The 25,418-nt window shown below is 35.8% G+C and overlaps 1 protein-coding gene across 1 annotated transcript in view; it reads right to left on the bottom strand.

Moving 5' to 3' along the window:
• Positions 1 to 25,418, bottom strand: part of KNDC1 (kinase non-catalytic C-lobe domain containing 1) — a 65,515-nt gene that overhangs the window by 22,023 nt on the left and 18,074 nt on the right. The window contains exons 4-10 of the mRNA XM_050898948.1: positions 17,709 to 17,855; positions 15,473 to 15,590; positions 14,102 to 15,123; positions 5,857 to 5,971; positions 2,651 to 2,722; positions 2,487 to 2,548; positions 69 to 227 (exon numbers count right to left, since the gene is read on the bottom strand). Of these exons, the coding sequence (XP_050754905.1) occupies positions 69 to 227; positions 2,487 to 2,548; positions 2,651 to 2,722; positions 5,857 to 5,971; positions 14,102 to 15,123; positions 15,473 to 15,590; positions 17,709 to 17,855 (1,695 nt within the window). The remainder of the gene's footprint in view (positions 1 to 68; positions 228 to 2,486; positions 2,549 to 2,650; positions 2,723 to 5,856; positions 5,972 to 14,101; positions 15,124 to 15,472; positions 15,591 to 17,708; positions 17,856 to 25,418) is intronic.

Genomic DNA, 25,418 nt, shown 5'->3' with positions numbered 1-25,418 from the left:
ATTCAAATCACTAAAATGAGACTTTAGACACAACTAGATTTCACATAAAATTGCTTAAATCTAGTAACCTTAATTGCATCAGCTAGAGAAGGTCTTTCTTCAGGGTTTTTTCTTGCCATATCCAGAAGAAGTTTTTTTAATTTTCTTGGCAATGCTAGTTTGTGACTCGGTGGAACACTGTATTTTGCAGCCATCCACAGAACTGCAGCAACACCATAAATGCAGACCTATTGGTATAACGTAAGAGACAGGAAAGATGTAAACAGACCAAAAAAAGCTTCCACTTCAAAACCAATTCCAGTAAATTATTCAAAAATTCCCCTCATTCCCTACACAAAAAATAATGACAAGAGCTTCCAAAGTACAGATCACATTTGGCTTTTGAAGATGCCGATGAAAATCCCAGCCCATTTCAAAAACTAGCTGTTATGCATGCAGGGCCAATAATAGTAGCTAATTTTCTACTGTTGGAGCAACAGACATAATTTGTCTTATCCTTTGCCTAGGAAAATTAGTCAGGACAAAAGTGTTTTTAGAACCATTTTGAAGAATTCGTTTCTCATGTAAAAACTTAGATTGCTGCAAGTCTTAGAGTTCTACCATAAAACCTGGCCAGCCGCAATTTACTTAAAAAAGGTCATGATAATTCAGCAAGTAAATGGCACACAGTAATTACAAGCTAGCCAGTACGAGTCATATTTTACAGAGAAGATTACACCTATCAGAAGAACGAGGTACTGTATATTTATTTTAGCAATTATTGTGCTACCTGCAGCTAGACCAATTGAAGTTGTCATGATGAGGGACTTTGAAAAGTACTTGATCTTCACAAGCTTTCTTGTTTTATTTGAAATATTACAATTTTCAGACTGAGCCAGATTTAGTCTACTTAATGCTTAGTTTACCTATGTTAGCATGTACTACAAATGCAATTTTGACAAAGTCAAAGCACCATGCTTCTTCACATTGCCTCTGAAAGATTTTAAAAAGGCTCAAGGGACAGAAACCTAAGCACAGTACTAAATAATGTGGTCCTATAAAACAATGTTTTCTAGCACTCTTTTGAGCAAAGTGAACAGCAATGAACACAACGTAACAAGGAAGTTCACTATAAAGAAAATAACCTGTGAACCATTTGAACTGTTGAACAAAAGCTACTAGTAGGTACAAAGATATCTGAAATAGGAGAAAGCAGCTCCACCAAACAAAAAAAAATTTTCTTCCCCTTAGGCTCAGAATTCCAAGAGGTCAATGGGATCACAATTTTAACCTATATTTATTTATTTAGGAAAAACTTGCCATCCAATCCAGCATATCCTTCAAAAAAGTTCCTTTTACTGAGGTAGTACAGTTATTGTGACTGGCACTACACAGTCTTGATTCCCATACCATAATTCTAACTAAATGTTCATAACAACCAGAAAGTTATACAAATATCAGGAAATAGCCAAAAAAACAGGTCAGCTTATTCTATATAAAATGTTGTAGAAAAACAAGGAAAAAGATTACTTCAGATTTTCTCAAGAAAAAGAATACAGCATAAAGACTTTAGGATTATTAATTTCTACTGTCTGGTAAAACTACTGTATTATATTTCAGGGTTAGTTTAAGCTTCTGAAGCCTTTGAAAAACCTGCACATTGGATCAAAGCAGTTTAAGAAGAAAAAGCAACTTTAAAGAAGAAGATACAGAAACATTTTCTAGTTACAGATGATTTTACAGACAGTCAAACTCTGTCTTTAGTGAATTTTTAATGAAGATCTTTTTTTTCCTGATTCATGACTACTATGTCTAATTTTAAAGAACTCATGGGGCACAAGTACATATTAGCTAACCTCTTTTCTTGTAACATAATAGAAAGCTACCGTAAATTCTGTTTTCCTAAATCTTAAGATCACTGTGGTACAGTTTGCAATTCAGATGCAGTTCCAGTGGAGACAAATACTCACCTGTTATTTATTAACATTTTTATCATCTTTGGTCTGAGAGCTCCTTATGGCTTGTATCTATAGCAAAAAGCTCTAGGAAAACTGTATCGGTAAGAGACATAATTCATAACGTTCCCATAGTAAAAATATGCTGATAGTGATATTTTTATCCAATCTTCCAAATGAGATTAATGTTTGGGCTTTAGCCTAGACAGTCTAAAATACTGATCTTAGTGTGACCTCCAGAAAGTGAAAATATGACTTCAAACTCTGTCTTACTGCTAACAAACTGAAAATAATTAAGTTTTATGGAAAACTATCAAATAACAGATTTTTGGCAGTTACTCCAACAATTTTGGAAGGCAAAATTATTTTCCAGAAGCAACTAATTTTATGGGAGATCAATATATATAAAAAACCCACAGATAACCAAGAAATACTGGGAGAAATGAGAAATATTATCAGAACCTTAGAGTTTAGCTTTCTTCTTCAAGCAGCAGAGGGATACAACTGTCCTTTGATAAAATGCATAGCAACCTACATAACCTACCACATTACCTTCTCAGTATTGACATCCTCTTCTTCAATTTCAGGAGCTAAATAAAATATATCACAAGATTCTAGATGAGAAAAGAAACCAGAAACAAAAGGTAAGATATTTGCTTTCTTCTCCACTCCCCCTCAAAAGAAATAAGAACAGAGCGTGCAATGTATTAGTTTACCTTCAGCTTTTGGAGCAGCAAAGAGGATACTTCCATGGCAGTTAATCAGCACAGAGTCCAAACATAAGACCACTGCAAAACAAGCCACAAAATGGCAAGGCATAATAAATATCTGTTCTTGTAATTATTTGACACTAATAAAAATAAATTAAATAATTTAAAAAATAATTTGCAATGTCAGCAATTACCCTATGATAAATGATGCTTTAAATAACACTAATGCTAGAACAGACACCATCCAACAAAGAGACAGTAGATGCATAATCACCCAAAGCAATTCCTGCAGAACAAAGACAAGAAAGTAAAACAAAATGGGATCACAATAAATAAAAGGGCTTAGAATACCAGAAGTTTATTCTCTTTATACCCAGCATTGAAAAGGAAGACCAAGAAAGGAACAAAACAAAAAAAGAAATACGACAGCTAGATGTACTCGGCTTCTCACAAGGTACCAATAAAAGACAGTCAATTTATCTTAAGCACTTAATCTCTCCTCTCTTCCCTCCTCCAACCCCACCAACATACAGGGTCATTATCTGGAGACAGCTGAGACATATGTGGCCGGATCCAGAACTCCTCTAGGTGGGACAGGACATGGAGTGCAGTTTTGTACAGTTGTAATCACACACACTCTCCCACTGAAGAAGTGTTACGTAGACTGGTATTTGCAAGGCCCTGAAATTTTCCATAGTTAGGAAAGAAATAACTGACTTCTAAAACTATTTTAAATGATCTGAGGTCTTCAGGAACTTAGCATTAAGGTCATGAGATCACGTTATATAAATTCAATGATGAAAAACTTGTGGTAAGACTGTGTCTATCTGTTTGATATCTTCAAAACACACTGTGATTTAACATGTTTCAACATAATAAGCCAGTTGGCTAGCAATGCAGTCCTGCCTTTGTAGACTATCATCAAATACGCTGTTTTCTTATTAAAAACAGAGTACTAGGAGAATAGATTCTTACTCAAATTAAATAAGAGGTTAAAACATTAAACTTATTAATTATTAAATAAAATATTAGAGTAACAGTAAAACAAATACTAATTTATTATCAAATAATAAATTGAAGAGGTCTAAGAGAGAAAAACAAAGTAAGAAAAAAAGGAAACCATCCTTTTGTAGTTACCTGTACGAAACACATCTAAAGCCATTAAATTGTTCACTATTCTTAACGTAAATAAAGGCTTGCCTACTACCTTCAATAATATTTAAGCTGGACATGAACTATGTGCCTCGAAAAGCAAAGCTTTCCTGAATGGGAACCTTTACTAGTTATTTCTGCAGAGGCAGCTCCCCTGAGAACTCTTCATGCTCACTATCTTTGCTTCTCAAGAGTTAACGCCCCCGGCTCTGAATCTGCAACACAGTTCACACAAACCAGATCTCAATGAGTTCAGTACAAGAGAGTATTCTCACCTGGGTTCTCTAAAAGCAACATGTAAGCAACATCCTCTGATAAGAGGAGAGGAAATAAGTAAAGTCTCAATGGAGGGTACAAACAGATTTTATAGCAGGATTAGGTTAAAAAATACATGAAGAGGCTAGCTTTGGGGTATGTTTTCTTACCCAGATAATTCCTGTTTAGGATAATGAAAAAAGTGTAATCAAGGAAGGATTTGGAGGAAAAGGCTGTCTAAGTGAATAAATAATAAATAATCCAGCTTGTTCCACATCTCATAATTTAACTATGACTCATCAGCTTACCAATCTTACTCTACCAGCATTAAGACAAAGGCTATTTTAACAAACACTTTATATGATATCAGCTTCACCTTTAATAAGTTAATATTATTCAAAAGGAATGCTGAGAGAACTTTACGTGTGTGTGGGGGGGCACTGAAGTAGTAACACCACTAAGTCATTCCACAATGCACAATCACTCTCAGAACAGGCAGAGAATCCTCTGGCAGAAATATTCTAAACCTGAAAACAATATTCAACTTCAAGGCAGTTTTATTTGTCATATATGGAATTTTAAGTAAGGTGCCTTCCATTTAGTGGTTTGTATCATGTTCAGTTTTACAGGCTACATAAGGTTCAGATCACAACTCAGTCTTTAGTATTTTGAAGACTTATGCATTTTGGGTGCATGTAAGTATGGTAACAGAGGCTGGCTAGGCATATTAAATTAGAATCTGAGCCATTATGTGCAGTTATTTGAAATCTTCACAAACATTAGGCACATGATATGAGGCTGAAATAATCCTTCTATTGCAAGGTATATCAAATACTTAGTTTTAAGGGTAACATTGCTTAAAGTTCTCAGAAATCTCCATTTATGGCCATTTTCCTTTTTAACAGTTTTATATCATAAAAGATAAAATAGCTGAAGCTGAAAACCAAAGAGATGCAGTAGGTTTTCTGTACCTTACTATCCAATTGTCTATATTGAGTTACAGACTTCAAACTCATCCCTGTCGAAACCCTCAGAAGCAGGCTTTTTAAATCGAGAAAAAGGAAAGGCAGGGTGGTGGTGGTGGGAAACTCTGCTCTGTTTATCAGAACTGCTACAGATCTATTATTAGTATAAGCTAAACCAACATTCAGAATGCCCATGGAAATTTAGGATGGTCTTCTCCCAAGTCACATACAACATATTCCAATTCTGTCAAAGGACAGTTCCCCGTTCTTCTCTCAGAAGTTGGCTTCTGATAACTCTTCTATAAACTGAAGCATAAGGAATGTGGAAGGAGTAATATCATGACAAGACCCTGGGCACTTTAAACTGACAAAGCCCTGTATTGTCAAAAATATGTCAGGAATCATTTGTCACAAAGAAATCCAGGCAAGAGAGAAAGTTTTATGTTTACATATATATAAAACTTATTTTGCTCCTGCTTTCAAGATACAAGTCCCAAGTGCTGTTCTTAAAAGTCACAGTACAGTTTCTCCATCCCCAAAAAAGTCTAAACACAAAATTCGTTTCACTGCTTGAAGTCATAAAGATTTGTTTCCCCTGCAAAAGCCATCAAAACTCAGAAGAAAGAGAAAAGAAGACATTCTTCTATATATGGAAGAAATCTCCAAATTGAGTAAAAATTCTAAGTCACAATTTAAGACAGTGAAGTTAGAAATATTGCGTATTATTTTTTCTGTACACAAAATGAAAGTTGAGATATTTTGCATCAACAGAATAAAGAAAACATTAATACACTGAACATAAATAACTATGCAAATATTTTAAGATAATTAAGACTATACCTGGATAATCTGTGCAAGTCTGCAGAGTACATAAACACTCGTGACATAATGCCCAGAGTTCATGATCTTTCAGGGGTTTACCATAGCAGGACAACAAGAGTTTTAGAGAGATCCACTGAAAAAAAGAGTGAGGATGCAGGATGTTATTAAAAATTATCACAAACCAGAAATGTTTACTGATGCAATGAAAAAGTAAATCCTAATATACAACACACTCACCTAAAAAGCATTAAGAAAAGGTATTTATTGCACTTGCCAGTAATGAACTAATAATACTTCTTATTGAAAAAGCATTGCACAGTTAGCTAGGTGTATAGATGAACCAGTAGTTTCTTAATTGCATAGCAAAAGTGTAATTCAAGTGAGATTTCAGCAAGAATAGAAGTGTTTCAGGAAAAGTGAACTGTTTGGAAGCTCTTTCTTATCATACTAAGGAAAGACTCTTTTAGAATATCAAAGATGACACATAATTATAGGGACACCACCTAGACTTAAAAACATAAAAATCCAAATGATCACCACCACCAACAAAAAAAATCCCACCTTCAAATCCTGATTTACCCTGACAGTTGCATTACAAGTCTTACCTTAAAAGATTTCATCAACATTTCTTGTTCTTCTGTGAAAGACGTTAAAAATATTGACAGAATCAATGACAGGTTTGAAGTCCAAGCACGATGTTCTGTTTTTAATCACTGGCTGCTCAATTTGTAGTAACAGCATTTGTTTTTCCGGCTATCAATTTAGCTTTTGATATCTGGCATAATACCTTAATGTGACAAAGATAATGCTCCATGGAAACTTACTGTTCTTCAGAGAACCCATGTTTTACATTTTGCCATTTTTGGGGGGGGGTGTGTGTGTGTATATATGAACTGGACATTGATAGTGCTGCACAGACACCTTCCCGATCAAGCTGTGCTAATAGAAGAGCTTATCACTACTAGTGGCTCTTGACATCAGCTGGACTTTACGATCTCCATTCATCTACCAAAGGAACAGTAAAAAATACATGGTAGGCAGAAATCTCTGGGTTAGAGCAGACCCATCCAACTATTTTAAAAAACAGCACAGCACATTTTCTGTTGCATATGCAGCCCTAAGATAGTAAACTATCTCTAAATATCAACTTTAGGCCATCTTGGGGAAAAGAACTACCAGAAGCAATTCAGGATTAACTCTGGAAAAAAACCAAAACAAAACTGGAGCACAGGAGACAAACAAAAATTAAAACCTCTGAACTGTTCTGTTGTTTTTACAGACACCTTTATATCCCAATCAATGTTTGTAAAATCTAAATAGACTAAGGGTCTCTCTCACACACAATGGTAGTACATCATTACGTTTGACAAATCAGTCTCTGCACTGTCATTTACTGCAGTCAATTTTTCATGATCCTGGCTATGAAACACCCTTCAGCGAGGCACTATTTGAATTCTATCATAAAATATGTAATGAACAGACTACTGCATTAACTTTCATCAAGATCAACAAACAGAAATAGCTTCCCTGCAATCTATGGGGAGAAAAAGAACCAAATTAATTTCTGTAGCTGAAATTTTGTTGATAATTTAATTTTTACCAGAAGACCTTCTCAAGGAATGTAATACTTTGGGTTCGTACTGTTCAAATATTCCTTAAAGGTGAACCAGATAAACTATAAATTTTTAACAAAATGTACCAGCAAACACACCTTTTGATTTACTTAAAATGTTTTATATTCTGCCTACCTCCAACACACATAAAAATGAATTTGGTGCTTTTATTCTCCTATCCTCCATTGCGGCACAAGGTAAAAATTAGTAACTTCAGCACAGACAGATTTGAAGCCATGTAATAAGGTTAAGCTTCATTCTCAAATTTTGCTATCACCAGCATCCTGGAGTGCAAAATTCTTTCATCAACGTGTTCCTTCATTATATCTAGAAAAGTAAGCTCTTGAACTGTCTGATAAAAAGACATCAATTACACAGCAGGAAGGAAGAGGACAGATAGTCAAAAGAATGAATTGGTCTAGAGAACATTGAAGACAGAGCTTCATACTGTTGATTGATTACTATCCTTGATCAGTGCTGCGTTCCCCCCTCCATAGCATCTTGGTTCTCACGTGCCTCAGACGTCTTTGCTCACAGACACTTTACAATGAAAGAAGTAGCCAAATACTTCAAATTCACCCTGCACAGCTGACATGAGTGGAGAGAAATCAAAAGAGAAATTCCACAGACTGACTAGTACATCAAGAAGGTTTTGGGATTTGGGAATATTTTTGTAATAAGTACACACCACTGCCACATGCTTCTCTGTAAGAGAATCCCTCCTCTTGAAGTTTACGTCCCTAGAGGCTCTAAAAGCTGCAGCGGAGAAAGATGGACTTCCTCTATCGCATATACAAATCACCTCTCACTTCAGGAGAAGGTGATGAATGGCTAGCAAGGGGAAGAAGAATCTCTCACTAAACTGGAGACTGAAGTTAATTGTACAGCAGAAAGCTGAAGGATATTTCTCATCACTTCTGGGATATCCGAGCTCTCTAGAGGAAGAAAGAAAGGACAGAAAGAAATGACAGAAAGAAATTTAAGCACAGCAGGAAAGTAGGAATAAACCCTAAGAGCAGCAGCAAAAGTTTATGGTAAGAAAGAAGAAAGTGTCAATGACATAACAAAATAGAAGATGAAAAGGCACCAGAAACAAATTCTGTTTCAGAAGAAAAAAGGATGTAGGAAGAGCATATCTTAGCAGAAGTGAGAATCACTGCCATCCACAGGATGGCCAAATTAACCTGAGTCAGGAAAAAAAAGGATGCAGTCTGGTTACAGATTGGTGAACTTTATTTAAACGTATACCCTCATTGTTTCCTCTCTGGCAAGCACCCTAAAGAAAGATTAAACTTCAAATACAAATATTGCTAGCTAGTATTCATATGCTAGTTGTTTTCCTGTGATACTAATAACTAACTGCATTGCTATTGTCTCTTACTATAATTCAAGTCTCTCCCCACCTTGACCATATCAAAAGAATATTTTTATTCCTGAAAAAAATACCTGAGGTGGTCATTCTTCTAGTGTCCTAATTATTCCAAATGTTCACCTTCCTACACCAGAAAGAGAATTCTGGAAGACTTCATCTGAAGACTGACGGTTCAGACCTGCTGGGGACCTGTCCTTCTAACACCTTGTAAAAGTTATCTGATACAGTCAAGGTACATAGTAAGACATGTTTCATCACACATTTACATGTGATAAAAAATACATGCAGTCTAGTTAAAATAGTTTCCAAAGGAAAAACAATACACTTCTCAACCTAAGCTTATGAGGCAATTTTTATTTAAGTCTCAAACCTCAAATAAAGGTATTTAACGCAATGCACCTCATACCTCACCTTTAAGGTATTTAATGTTAAATACCTCAAAGGTATTTAACACAATGCACATTCAAATTCCACTGAACCTGTTTATGTTTTGGTAAACATTTAAGTGTAAAACTCTCTTATTTAGGCATCTGTCTCAGATTTGGTTGTTTTGGTGTTTAACATGCAAGTCTCTGATTCATGGCTGCTATTACTTCCTACAACTTCAAAAAAATCCCACTTCACCACCAAGAAAAAAAAATCTGAAGTGATGGAAAACATATGATTAAAATTTTTTAGTCAAACCACCTGTAGCATACATTGTTTCTTAACTATCTATTCAGACATCTTAGCAAAGCAAGCTCAAGACAACTGTTCAGCATCCATGAGGCCTCAAGTCCACTTCATTTAAAAAATTATTTTAATACTGATATAAAACATATATTAATATATTATCACCAGTGAAATTGCACCAAAGAGCAAACAAAATTATAATCCAGTGCCTCTTCCTGAAATTTTTTCTTCATGTTCTAAAACAGACCTTTTCATGACAGAAATTATATAACCAGTTTTTAAAATAAGGAAATGTTTTTCACAGCACAGAAATTTTGACAGAAAATATGAAAAAGCCACATGACTGATTATTGCCTATAGCTACATACTGGTGACATTTTGTTTTATGCCAAAAAGATTGCATTTTAAACCTCACTTGTTGAAAAGTGATTTTTTTTTCAGTGCTGCAAAGATCATTTAACAGATCTTTTATTTCATTGTTGGTACCAGAATTGTAAAACCAAACTTTCAGTAAAGCATTCAGACTACGCCAACGTGCTATATTTTATGAACATAATGCTGGCATATTTTAAACAGCCAAAGCAAGCAAGATTTTCATTATTCTTTTCTTAATCAGTACTATTCTGGGAATTGACAACTTTTCTGTCCTTCAAGTGTTATCTCCCCAGTGTTCAAGTGTCATTCTCTAGCTACATGGCTTTTCACCTCTCTCATGCTTGACTGGGTATGAATGACCAACAGAAAATAAATGTGTATATGCCAGGTTCCCGTTAACCCTTCCCATGTAAAGGCCATAGCATTTGAATCACAGAGAAACATTTAAAAGCATTAGAGATGAGACACACCTGATTGGAATGAAATTGGTTAGAGAAATAAAAGATCCCCACTCAAACTTGAAGTGAAAAATATTTATTTATGGCATGCAAAACTATAAAAATTACTAGGAAAACCCTCACAAGATACATTGCAGTAGCCAGACAAAAGCAAGCAAGTATTTTTAGTAATGCTTACTAGCAGTAAAGCACACAACATTAAGAAGCAGTGTTGGAGCATTAGAAAAATATTGTCCACTGGAGAGTACTGACAGGCAAGAAAAACTGTCTGTTCTCCAGAGTAGACAAGGTTGATCTTCAACCGGATGGGACTGGTATTGCACTTTCTCTAAAGAACAAGAAATATTTAAAGAGATGCTAGAGATACTATTCTAAAAGCTCTATTTGCTGCAATCATGCTTATCTGTTATAGAAAACTAGCGAAAGAGCAGCGCTGTAAATCTTCTGAGGTGTTTTCTATTTAGCCCAGAAGATAGAAGTCACATTAGTTGGGGCGTCACACTTTTTGTGCCTTTGCAGTAAATGAACAAACTCTCAGACTCAAGTTTTAGCTTCTTTAAAAAAAAAAAAAAGAATCAAACATTTTTAGGCATTTGATAAAATTCTGGCACAGAGAAACGAAAGGGAACTTTAGAGACATCAGCTGTAACTTTTTCACATAAGGGATAGCACAGTATGGCTTTATTTTTGCAATTGTCAGGAGGTAAGAAAGAGGCAGAAATTGCTGTTTCAGAAGCCTGAGGAATAAAATCCGTTTTCCAAAAGAAGCAAAAGAAGCTGAAAATATTAAACCTGTCCCCCTTCTCTAAGACTTGTAATAGTCTGCCATACAGTTCAATGACTACTGAAAATGAATGACCGTCTTTCAGAAAATGAAGATTACCAGGCTAGAAGCTCAGCATTTCAGCGAACAGACAGCCATTTCAGAAACGTTGCTGTTGCTAGCAGATGTTGATATATTTAAATGCTTTTTCCTCCCTATAGTAGTTAAATAATTAAAGAAGTGTTGGGGTTTTTTTGTTTTGTTTTGGTTGGTGTTTTGGTTTTTTTGGGTTTGGGTTTTTTTTTTTTTCCCAAGACCAACTTAGGATTTCTCTAAAGAGCATAATATTTTTATGTGGCAGACCCTGAATATTTGCTGGAATTGGTTACTAAAAAAAGAATATAGAGCATCAGTCTATCAAACCTTTCTTCTACTGAGAACACAGCTATAAAACTCTGGTTTCATAGACAACAACCACCCTGCTGTCTTCATTTCAGATCATACATATTAAGACACTGCTTATTAGGGTAACTGGAATAATAGTTACCTTTTCTAATTCACTGTGATTGTCCTGTGAATTCAGTGGGAGCAGGACAACCTCACTTCTACTAAGAGCCTACTTATTTGGAAGAATGAAATTCTGTTCAGGCTGAAAGAACACTTTATTTGAATTGATGATGAAATATTTGAAGAAAAAGAGAATTTCAGAAGAATGGCAGAATAACCTGAAAATATATTTTGGTTTACTTTTCTGTGTGCCAATCTCACATGCTGCTGCAGGAAAAGCAAACAGGACATTTGTTACAGCTTTTAAATCATGCAAGAGTTTTGGGAAACTATAATTCTGAGGAAGATTATTTTCTTGAAAGTATCTTCATGTACCTAGCCTTATGTTGTCCTGGTAATCCAGTAAGGACAGAATACAGGTCTTAATTCAACACATTTTTTCCTCCTTAAAGAAGAACCCCTATCACTACACAATTTATGTTCTTAAGTGATGGCAGCTTATTCACCACACCTCTCTAGTTAATACAGAGGCTTAAGTAAGCCCACTTCCACCTCAAGGCAAGTGACTTAAGTGTGGTACCTTTATTTCTTGGAATGAAAAAAAAAAAACCCCAAACCAAAAACCAAAACACCAACAAAAAAACCCAAACCAAAAAAATCAACAAACCAGGTGCAGTGGTTTTATAGTGGTCTAACAGCCTTATCTTAGCCATCCTCTCCATGACAAATAAACATGCAAATTAATTCCTAGGTTTATACAGTTTAGCATAAAAAACCCACTCCATTCAGAAAAAAAGAGATTTGCATATAAGATGAAAGACAGTTGTTTCTGTTGCTTGAATACTAAGACATATCTAGATTTCTTTATACTAACAAGCTTTCTCACAAGAAGTCAGTGACTGAAATTGCTATGATCCTTGCTGGAAATACAAACACGTCTACCAAATCAAACAGGTTCATGTAAATCCAGAGTAACAAATGACATAGCAAAAGCAGACGACTTTGGAATGATTATAAATCTGATTATTACTTTGCACTCTCTTCTGAATATGTAAGGTTGCATAGTCCAGAGCCGGGGGGGGCAAGATGTGTCTACAATAAACGGATCTTTTCCCAGAGTCTGAAGAATGCACCTGCAGGATTTAAAAACTAAAGGACTCAACATGCATACAATGAGTAACTCCCTCAGAGAGCAAAACCATGCCATGTGGTACTTATCCATATTTACTATCTTCCTGCGTTATGAATTTAACAAGCACACGTGCTATTGAGGGGAGAAGAGAGAGGAAAGGGAAAAAAAGCAGTTAGAACAGAATCTTCAATGTTGCATTAATTTTTTTAGCTATGATGAACCAAAGGCTCTTTACACACTTGACAGTCCTAGGTTACTACTCCAGTGGAGGTGTCTGGGCAAGGTGAAAACAGGGATGGATGCAGACTGAAAATAACCTGAGGTGCCACTGCATGGGATGGCTGGAAGACTGACTATTAGGCAAGGAGAACAAGGCCGAGTTGTCTCTAGACAAGTAAGGAAAAAACCCAACATCTTCACCTACGCGTAATTTCTGGAAATGAAATGTGTGAAGTTTGTGCTGCTCATTTTTATCAAGTCATAGCAAGGCTGGAGAAGCATCAACCATCCTGCATTTTTAGCCAGCAGCTCTCCTATCACATGGATTGTCTACATCTCTTTGAGTGTAGCACAAAAGAAAACCATCTAGTCAGAGACCAAACTTGTCCACCCTGAGAATATGTAATTTGAGCAGAGAAGAGACCATACTACAACTGTCTATCAACAAATTCTAGTAAATTACCAGCTCTCCCTCTTCTTATTTGGCTATTTATAAAGATGAAATGCTTGAGACAACAACATCATATTGTGCACATATTTGAATTCTATCATGAAATATACATAACAAACACAGAGGTGGTAATTTAAGAACATAGAACAGATACAGCATATGTACAATTTTCAAAAACTTAAATGTACATGTAGATTAAAAAAAAAGTGGAGTCTTCTCATCTCCTGAAGCAGATGGGATATTGCCATTGATTTCAATGAGGTCAGGTTTACAGTCAGGAACTCTGCAATTTTCATAAGCACCTGGGAGGCCCACTGCAAGTTAGTGAACTTTATGCACTGACAGTAACATAAAGAGTTAAAAATCTACATATGCTTTGGTAATGTTCTCTTACAAATGTAATCAACTATTAAGTATGCTGCTCTAACACACTAGCGAGTATACTCCATTTGTAAAAAAAAAATTAAAATGAAAGTTGATTTTGCAATAGCATAAATTTCACCGTAGTACTTTACTTTTAAAGAGGAAAAAAGGATCACCACGTTTCCAATATTAACTCTTAAAGTGTGCAGACTAGCAAAATTTGATTTTCCAGGATGCTAAAGGGGACGAGGGGGGAAGAAATCACACAGTATTTAAGTCATTTCATCTCCACATAAGTGACTACAGCAACTATATAATGAAGACTTTATTTTTACTACCTGCTCATTACTTTTGATTTCTGACCCTCTGCCTCCACAAAGATTATCTTCATTATTGTTTGCGCTCATTGCACCGTTGCTTAATTCTGGAGACCTAATTAGGTTTGATCCATATCTGTTCCCACTGGGTTTTGTCGTTAACACTGAAGCCATCTTGTTAAAATGCGGTAAAGAATTTTCATTTGACCCTTGAAAAGTTTCAGAAGAGTCTTCCAACGCCATGTAATTGTCTAGCATTTTTGCTCCAACAATTGACTGATTTGGGCCTTTTAGCATACCAGCTGTATTTGGCATTTCAGAGGTAGCATCAGAACAGTCTTCTTTGTGATCAGATGAAGCAAAACCTATCTTTTTACCATTAATAAGTGACATATGTTCTTCTAGATTCATGCCAGACACCTGTGTGCATACACACAGAGCTTCTAAATGAAGATCATTAACCTGGTAATTCTTTGGTTCTATTTTTGGTGGACTACTAATAGCAAATGAATTAAGATTTCCCTTTGAAAAAGCAACCTCATTATTATTGTCTAGAGGTAGCGACTCTTGTGTTAGCAAGTGATTTTTCCTAGCTAGTGGTCCACTGTTGGTTACAGAAGTAAAAAAGTTATTTGTATCTGCAGGTTCAAGTGGTAGCTTTGGAAAGGTTTTAATTTTTCTCAAAGAACCTTTCTTAAAAATGCCATCTCTCTCCAGGTCAATAACACAAGATTTCATATCCAAAGCAACACTAGCAAAACTGCCAGTATACACTGCATGTTTGTCCTCTTCTTTGCTCTTTTTAGCTTGAGTTGCAAGTTGAGAATGTTGAGTTTTCTCATTATCCAGATCAATTTGCATTTCCTTTAAACCACTTTCTCTGCCAGTCACCATAGTAACTATAGAAGAGTCCTTTTGACAGGTAGCTGTCACATCTTCCACTGCAGACGAATCACCTGCTATGTTGTTTTTCTCATTTGAATATAATTTAGATCCCAAACTTCTCTGACACATTCTTCCCTTCCACATGTTATCAGAGACATCTAGATGCAAAAACAGATGCTTATATTAAATGTGTATTTAAACCTTCTAACCTTTCCTAGTAAATCTTCATATTGCTTTTTCTGCCACTGCTGTTACGTATCTTTAGTATGTTACACAAATTAATTATTTCTGGACTTGTCACTTTTAATCATAAAGCACACTAAGTATATTAGTTATGTTCATTAAGAATTGTATGTCCTCTGCTCCCACCCCCAATCCATAAATATTTAATACCTTTTTGATATCTAGAAAGGAACCTGTAACAGGAAAGTACACCAACATAGTATTTTAAAAATCGTTAGACATGTCAGGCAATATAAAGTTCTAGACTAAACACATTAAGGTTACCTTGAGAAGCACCAAATGATTCAATTGAAAGAACTCTTCTTCCAACAGCAGACAGGCTTCGACAAATACTACTTGATGAGGCAATCTTCAGTTTTTCTTCACATAATGACAAAATGCTCTAGAGAAAATTTGTGTTAAATACTTATTTAATAATGAATAGATTTGTGAATTTTGACTAAAGTGAATCATGTTAACTCACACAATACATCTGAATTTATACAATGCTACATTGGAGGTCTTTCTTACACTGTTCATTATACTGTGTATTTCTATTATGTAGTTGAATTAATTTCTCATTTTTACCATGGGCTATCATGAAATTATTTAATACAGTTCAAGTTCTAGCCTACAGTTAGAACACTAAGAACAACTGATAAAAATTAATAGTCTTAAATGTTATCCTTTATGAATAACATACTGAAAACGTAAAAAGCTAGAGTGTGGATTATTTTTTAAACGACCAGTGATCCACTTGAATTGAGTGACATAGGCAGGGGGAGGAATGTTTTTATTACCAAAATTACATTAAAAGTAAATCCTGAATCTTTTAAAAACTGCAAAATATCTAGAAAGCACTATTCCCAATTAGAGAAAGCAATCATTATCAAATCACAAGAAGAAATAGCATTACTTATCTCTAATCTGCAGCCTGAGCATCATTTGATGGCATTAGCACTGGTCTCACAATTAATTACAGACATTCACACATTTAAAAACCTGTCACTTTGGGCACAAAGTAGAAGAGAACTGCCTTTCCAAATGCATCCCACTGTTTCCTCAGTAACTGTTCCTAGATAAACACTGATGAGACCTCATACAGCTCTAAGGAGCTGCTCTTACTTCCCCATTAAGCTCCTCAACTGCTCTTCTGCTGTTGTGAGTGGAAGGAAGAAATTGGCTCTGTTGGTTCACATATCAGATTGAGGAAGGACAGGAAAAAGTGAGACAGGTATCCAGCTGTGCTGGAGTCTAGTGAAATGCCTAGAAAAGTCTATGGGTTTTCCCTCCATATAGCTCCCCCCACTCCTTTCCACCCCAGAAAGGGCTCAGTGGAAAAGGAACAGAAAAGAGAAGAGATAGTCACAAAGCAACCTTCATATATTACCCTAGACCAGCCCTGACCCACTCTATTTTGGGTCTGATGCAAGTAGTCAGCAACAGCTTTCAGGGACTACAGACCAATTGGAGATGACAGGGAGTGCTATACAGTCCCTTTCCTGACTATGCTCGAAAGTAAACAAATAGAAATACAGGAGTTGATCAAGCAGGCTCTATGTCAGGAATGGTCTCCTGCCTGGGCAGTCCTCAACCAGGGAGCCAATATCATTTGCTTTATAAAAATGAATCTATTCATTCTTCTGTTGCAGCACTCTTTCTGCAAAGTATTGATTATAGGTGCTATACCATTTAGAATATACACTATCAGGTCAGAAAAAGAAAAAAAGAACAAACAGAAAAGTAGACAGCACTATTCTGAAGTAGAATCCAAGAAAAGTCACATTTGGACAACTGTTATTCTCTGGCTACAGTCTGAAAGCCTGCAAAAACAATGCATAAAGCTAAACTTTCACACATTAAGATCACTGTATTAGGTAACCAACATTTAGAATGTAAATTCTTTGAAGACATAATCTTGAAGAATCCTGTATCTTCAAATTCTTTCTAAAAAACTAAAGGTAATATAAGAGGCTAAACAGAATAAAATAGAAAAACAATTAAGAGACCTAATCAAATACTACTAAACATTTATATATTTACAGAAAAACTAGTTAGTAGTAATGCTTTGAACAACACTGCTTTGAACATGCCAAGGAACAGAGGTTTCCTGGGGCATGGCTCCCTCCATCCCCTTCTTAAATGCAATCCAAACATCATTTGAGGCACCATGCAAGTTTCACAGCATAATGCCTGTGCTCTTACTTCTAGTGACTCACTCTCTCTTTAAACTAAATATTACATGGCAAGAAAGAGTTAATCAGAAAATTTAGATCCACAAATGTATTCACCCAACCTTCTTAAAAATCGAATCACCGTACAACATCTACATCTGCTTTTCAGGTTGTATCTCCATTAGAGTAGGAAGAAAGAATAATTTCTGCTGAGTCTGGGAAAACCTCAGCTTTCTTGTAAAATCTGAGCATATTACATACAAAGACCATCTCTCTATTAATGAGCACACATACAGAAATATTTTTGTCACTTTTTTTAAACAGAAAATTATGTAGGGCTGTTTTACCTCAATATCTGGCCTATTTTCAGGATTCTCTTCTTGCATTTGTTCCAGTAGAGTATGCAGATCTTGCCCAAATTCTGATTCTGTCTCAGGTTCTACTATATATTCTATTGCTGCTTTCAACGTTGCACCCAATGAATAGATGTGTGCCTGCACAAAGTTTAAAGAGAGGCATTAAATATGCTACCAATTCTTTCTCTCCTGCCAAAAATCCCTGAGATCACAAGGGATACAGCTTACATTGTTTTCATTTTTAACTTACAAGGTAACAGTTTACCGGAAAGGTGGTTTAATTTAAACAGGAGGAACAAAACGGGCTTCAGTCCTGCTTTGGGGATATGCTTGTTGCAAACAAAAAGAAATAATCCTGCGGGGTCCAGCTAGAACCATTTTTCTTCCTCACCAATAATCAGTATTACAATTGTTCATTGGCTACAGTTAAATATAAAACTCAGCCTCCTGTGTGTGTGCAAGTAATATTTAAGTTAGAAGCATGCTGGAAGATTGAAATGGCATTCCTCCTAGCAGGGAAAAAAAAATCTAGTTTGACAAAAAACTTTATATATAGCAATATTTTATAAGTGCTATCAAGCATAAAGAAAGCAAGCAGAAACAATACAGCATAATATCACTTTCCTCTGAAGACATTTATGAAAGAATTTTAAGAAATGCTCCACGTTTGCCACCTCTGCTTCTCTTAAAGCCCACAACCTTGTGATGAGCTCCAATAAAAATGGAGGTGAGCCAACAACTTTCTTAAATCTAGTGCTAATGCATTAGAGTTGCCATACAACACAGCTACCTCTTAATTTCAGAAGTTTTCTGCTTCTTAAAAAAAAAAGACCTTTTCAGATCTGCTTTAGTAGTAATGGTAATTTATCCATGATGGCCTGTATTTTAATGTTCCATTCAGAGAACACAATTCAATAACATTTATAACCAAGATTAGAAGTGCAAGTTTGTGTAAACATTTCAATGGCAATGCAGTACAGCCAGGAATTCAAGTGTACTGAACACTGCCCTCTCAGGTTTACAAATACATAAATAAATAAAAGAATGACCAGATTTGTACATTAAATCTGGTTGTACTAATGCATTTGCTATAGGCTAGCAAGAAGACTGACTCTAAGGTCAAAAGTAACTTCCTCCCTCCGCCCCCCCCCAATTTTCTCATTAAGGTGTATTATTGTCTCTAAATTGTATGAAGGGGAGGTGACTTGTTCTGCAGGTATGCATACATATTTACTTTCTAGTGAGGCAGGGCACCTCCATGAAGGCGAGTGCAATGCTACCTTACTAGGAAGCGCTGTGTGCGTGAGCATGTAGCTTGGACAGTTCCACTTCTCCCCCCTCCTCCATGCCCCCCCCCCCCAAATCAAGAAAGCATAAAGTAGTGCTGACTGCTGGATCTAAAGCCTTGATTTACCCTTGGGACACATCAAGATTAGGACAAAGGTCAGAGAAACAAACCATATGTCATCTGATCTAAAAAGAAAAGATCAACAAATTTTTTTGCAAAGCAGTAATTTCAGTCTCAAGTTCTTCACTATTATACAACTTCACCATTAAGCAGAAGAGGTAACTGAAGACTTGTTTTTCTTTCGAGAATCTCAGAGGAACTCAGACAGGAATTGGTACGATTTTTATTTTGATTTAGCAGAAGAATGAATGCCATTCATCTATTCCAAGAGTAAGGCTTACTTCCCCCCTGCCCGCCCCCCCGCCCCCCATTAAGCTACTATAACCCACTTAGTGGCAGTAGTCCTACTGAACTACACTGTTGACAGACTGGCATGATTTTTTTTTTTTTTTTTGGCAAGATAAAACAGACTGCATTGGCAAAAGGATACGAAACTATGAAGCCTGAGCAAATAACCCACTGAGAAGGTGATGGGAAGACAGTTATTTCTTCATACTTCCTGAAGTTACCAGTACCTTCACCCATACTTTCAGCTGCAGAAAATGAACTCCACCTTGGACTAAACAGAGCTACTCACACAGGAAGTACAACTCCTATTAATAAATGTCTAGAGGATGATGATCTTACAGTCCACACAAGTTAACTTGCTATAAAACTAACCAGGCATAAATTAACACCTTTCTAAGTCTGCCCAAGACCGAAGGCCTGAAAAGGTAACTGCCTGAAGAAAAATCTAGATTTATACTTTAGTATATTTCAATCTGTGGAAAAAATTTAGGCAAAATTCCTTCCCCTACATACAAGAATTTATGAAGATAGTTTTAAGGCTTTTTTTCTGCAGGCTGTTTCATAAGCCTTTGAACAGTGAAGAGTGTAGAACTATTCCTTTACTTTGATATTAAATATTCTGTTTCAGTGAGCTATGTCATTTTGCATTTCTCAATGAACAGCATAACAGAAAACTGAACATAAAGTTAAAAAAGAACAAGGAAACAAAGACAAACTCTTAAATATAATACAGCTTCATTTAAAGAACTTTTTGTATAAATCTGATATCATACTGTGGTAGTTTAATATACTTGATATTAGTAAGTTATTCTATGTATTTGATATGATCTGCAACAAGTGACAGCACCTCTGTTCCACAAAATGACTATTAACGAAAGAAATTAATCACTCCTCTAAGAACTGAAGGAAAAAATCATCATGTGCAAGTTATGGACGTACACTACGCAGACCAAGCAATGTCAGAACACCAGATGAAATAACGCCATACAGTGTGGGGACACGTCTGAATTCAGAAGGTACTTCTGAACAGAATAACCTATTTCAGCCTCCCTATACCACTCCTAACATCAAGAATGGGCAGAATTGCTTTATTAGGAAAATTTGCTTTTAGACTCTAACATCCACTATATAACTGACACCAAGCTTCACTGATGATACTTTAAAGACAATATATTGCTTATGTGCTTTTACATCATGTGGTAAGAGTAAGCAACACATGACATTTGTACTCTATCAGCAAATATTGCACTTCTATTTATTCAGTATAGTGTTCTATTTACAGAAATGCTAAGGTTAACAAAAGGCAGCAAAAAAAAAAAATCTCCTTATTCATTCTTGGGGGGGGGGGGGGGGGGGGGGGGGGGGAGAAAAAAAGAAAGAGCAACTAAGACTCAGCCTCCAGAAACAGATAACGTTCTAGCACTTGGCATGTCCCTAACAACCCACATCAAGAGAGAGGCTGTAGCCATGAAGTAAGAATTAAAACCAGTTTACCTCAAATTGTCAACTTACTTGGCACATTTCTTTTTCCCTGTTTGGCATTTAGCAAACAGAATATTTCAGGGAAACTCAGTGAACTAGAATATGGATGGAAAAGATTCTTGTTCCTGCCTCCTCTTCTTTGTGTTCAGTTCAAAAGTGGTATCTTACCTGTGTTTACAGGCATCACTTTCGAGGTTATTTTATCATTTGGACATTACCTGTACGTTTAAGCCTCTCCAAAAAGATGTGTGCGATTCCTCAGCATCTGATTTCATGTACAGAATGTAGTGTCTATGCCAGTGCATAACACAGTGCATAACAACAAACAAGAGTTTATCTAGTCTTCTCTCAGCAAGAAATTTATAAGAAATAAAGTATTTCTTATAATACAGAAGAATAAGAAAGTATATTTGAATATAATCTCATTATATACAACTCAAATACCAACTCCAAAAGCAGGACAGAAAGATGAAGAACTTAACTTCATGGGAACAAAAAATTTGCCTTTTGACAAATTTTCCTCATCCACATGAGGATGGATGTGAACATTATAGGACACAGGAACAAGAAGGGCAGAGCAACATATTACCTCATCACACTTTTTCCAATTAATAATTTCTGTTCACAGTGGGGTATAACTCATATCCCCTAGTCTGCTGTTAAAAGCACAAGTATCTGAGATGCAAGCGGACAGGCTTCCACTCCCTCCATTTTGCTGTCCTGTTTTAAAGAAGTTCACTGCATCTTTTCTTGTACAAGGGAGAGGCCAGTCTCATATTGAATAAAGACAGATTCCGCCCCCCCCCCAGAAAATTGTTCTGTTGAGGTACTTCCTTTCCTCTGACATCCAGGAAAGCTAGTTTTGAAGATGGCCATTTCAATCACCATAGCTTGTAATTAATTTCTATGTTAAAACATTCATTGGGAACTTCAACATCTCTTCCAACTTGAAACTTTCTTTATTGCAAATCCCCTTTTTACCTTTCCCCTCTCCCAGCTCCCCAAACACCACCACCGCCACCCCTACAAGAAAAAGGGGAAAGAAAATCCAGCTATTTAACCAATTTCCTGAGCTGGCAGTAAACATGGTTAATATGTAAGGTAATCCAACAAAACCTTAAGTCTCCTGTTTGAACTGGAGCAATGAGAAAATGAGTTTGTGATCATCCACTAGGTGGGGCGTTCCTCAAGTTTATGCATCAAATCTGCTGCTTCTACTTACCACCCTGTTTAGGCTTAGGAAGAAAATTCGACTTTCTGGGAAAGGAGAGCAAGATGGGAAATGCAATATAAAGCAAATTCATAAGTATGAAATATCTAATGCTCACTAGAAGGGACTGCTCTCAATGAAAACGATCTCACAATTAAGCTAAGTTTTTTTTAGTGTGTTATAAGGAAAGTAAACAAATAGGAAAGGGCAGCAAACAACTTTCCTTCTCCTGGAAGACAAGCAAAAATTGATACTGTATCAGCAGTTAGGAATTTTCTTGAAGAATTAAGAGGGTTTTTTTTCCAGTGAAGATTTTTCCTTAGTTTCTGAAAAAAACCCACCTGTTTTAAATCTAGCTAAGGAGAAAAGTTTATGAATTATAGGAACTGTTGCATTACAGGATAATAACATTAATAGCTGATAAATAGCATGCATTTCAAGAAAGATCCAAAAGAAAAAAACCACAACAAACCAACCTATTCACAATTCCTAAAGAGACTTTTAAAGTTAAAGACTAAATGTAACTTGTTACAAAAAATACACAGACCATGCTAGCAAGACTGCACTACAGTATCAGCTTTAAAGAGGATGGGGGGAAAGGGAGGAAGTCACATTAGGAAACTGGATCTCCAGATTTGGTCTTAGAGGGTATGTCTACTCTTAGCCAAAAGTTAGCAAATGTAACAAGAATTGTAGGTAAAAATCATAATTGTATGCATCACTGGGAAGGCCATCATGGAAATAATGTGCCCTTTAAAAATCAAAATGGCAACACGAAGAAAAGATGTTTGAGAAAAGTCACAAGTCTGATTTGAGGTCCTGAAAGTCCTCCTTTGAGCAGCAGGCTAAGGGAGCTCATATATTTCAGAGAAGTTTGAAGGTCATCATCATACAAGTAGCTTCAAATCAAGATAACTTCTAATACTAGAGTGGTTTCCAAGACAAAGGCATAACAAGACGCAAAAGTGAAAAAAAGAAAAACAGATAAAAATTCAAAAGGTGAAGATACTACATATTTTGAAAACTTTCAGGCTAAGTACTGGAAGCACTTACCAAGGGAGAGGACAGCTTCTGCCATCACATTAAAATTTTATATCATGAGTGAAATATATTCAAAAAGGCTTCTGTCAGTTCCAATCAAAAATTACTGGGCTTGCTGCATGGCATTTTATGACCATTTAACACTATAGGAAGTGAAATCAGAGAATAGTAATGATCCACTCTGGACTTAATATCTGCAAATCAAAAGATCAGGAGAGGAAGTAAAAGCTCCAAGCCTACACACAGAGTGTGACAGAGCCTCTGTTGTATTACTGCTTGGCAGGGCTAAAGAACTAAGCTTCTATAGGAACTCAGACTTGCAGACAAACACTGCAGAAAAAAGCTGACAAAAGAGCTTTTGAATAGTGACTGCATAAGCATTTAGCATATTGCAATTACGAATAATGACCATTTACATTTTGTATTGAGATTTCACTGAGTTCAGAAATGTACGTCTTCAGAACTGAAAAAGACAGACCATAATAGAACTAATACTTCCTGTAAAATATTTCTGACTAAATGATAAGCTATGGGAATAGTGTAAGACAATTCTTGGTTTTGACATTCATATCTGACCCTTATTTTACCTTGCAGTTTTTTCTTTTTTTATTGAGATTGCTGCACATATATAGATGTTTGCACCCTTTCACAATTCAAAGCATTTAAAGGTTCCATAAATGAAAGCTTCAGTGTTGTTATAAACCTCAAAGTTTTACAGAGTTTTATAAACAAATTGAAGTTAATGCTTGAGAAAATTACTACTGGGAGAAAACATTTAATATTTATTTATGTCTTTTTTCAATGTACTCACTCTAAAATGCACTATTTTTATGCAAAAGAAAGTCAGACAGTAATATTCTTCAGCAACAAAATGAAAGGGAAATAGGCCTATTTTTAACACTTTCCTTCATTACAAAGGGACTAAACACTTTTCCACATAACGAATTATTGGAAGGTGCTGTATTAAATATTAGCTTTTTATTCATTTGGTACTTTGGATGTGTAGATAATTAGTCTGCAGAATGTGCTGAAAGTGCTAAACCACTGTAGACTAATCACAAAAGATATACTCTAGCTTGAACTGGTAGCAAATGCTGGAAAAACAACATTTTTAACCAAAGCTATACTTGCAGTTTGTCTCATCTAACTACAGTTGCTACTTAGCTTTGTCTGGAAAAAATTCTTCCCCAAAAGACTTCTAAAAACATGGGCACAAAAATGCAGCTACAGGTCAGATTTTCTCAAATAATCCACTCACAGCTGAAGTTTGCAGGTATTTCAACTCTCAAATTGCCTTTTAATTTACCTAGCAACTAAGTGAAAGCTTTCAAGTTTTAATATGTTCTTAGGCGAATGTCAGGTGATCAGTTTACATCGCAAAACACAAGCAAGGCTTCATAGATACAATCATCTAAAAAGCAATGCTACAACAACATAAGGAGAAATGAACCAAGCAAAATCTAAATGCACTTGGAAAGAGCATGTATCACATATATTATGGCTGAATGTTGTCTAGTCCCTACATTTTACTATGTTTTGTTTCTTGTGACCTCTATTTATATCACAGTATGACCTGAGGAACTCTACGTAGTACGTCACTCTAATCTCACTGTTTTGTAGTTGCAGGCTTCTTCTCTGTAATGGTTCATGACAACTGTTTTATCTCCATGAATTTGTCTAAGCTTTATCCACAAGCAACGTTTTGCATCTATGTTTTGCAGCAAGAATTTCCATAGCTTACTGCATAACAAAGAAGTATTTCCTCTTGTTTGAGTCCACCTGCGTTCATCTCATTGTTGCCACCTACTTCTTCATTTATGAGGGCTGGCAAATACTCCATGGCTGCCGCCATGGCATACTTCACAGATTTCTAGCATAATTTCTTCCTCAGGGCATTCTCTTCCAGGCTAAAGAATATTACTCTAAGTAATTGCTTCTTTTATGAATGCTGTTTCACCATCTGGTCCTGGAAATTTATTTTACTGCTAATTTCGTCAACTTGGTCACTAGTCTATTCTGACACTTATTTGAGCCAAATTTTTGATAATTCCCCATAAAGAAGAGTTGCAATGCAAGAACCTCCTGAAGGTCCTACAAGATGAAAAAAATTAAACAGTTTTTCTGCTATGGCTTTCTTTGAAAAAACTCTTTTGTATCTTGTTCTTCTGCAATCACTGCAGACTTTGGGCAGCATTTCTGTGTTTTGATAGATTTGGAAAAAAATTTGCTAGTTTTTCAGACTTTTGTAAGCTTTTTGCATACTTTTTGACTT

The sequence above is a fragment of the Gymnogyps californianus genome, chromosome 6 (genome assembly GCF_018139145.2).
Source record: "Gymnogyps californianus isolate 813 chromosome 6, ASM1813914v2, whole genome shotgun sequence".
In the NCBI taxonomy this organism is placed as follows: Eukaryota; Metazoa; Chordata; class Aves; order Accipitriformes; family Cathartidae; genus Gymnogyps; species Gymnogyps californianus.
The sequence above is the reverse complement of the archived record's forward strand: the minus strand, read 5'-3'. Positions and strand labels throughout refer to the sequence as shown.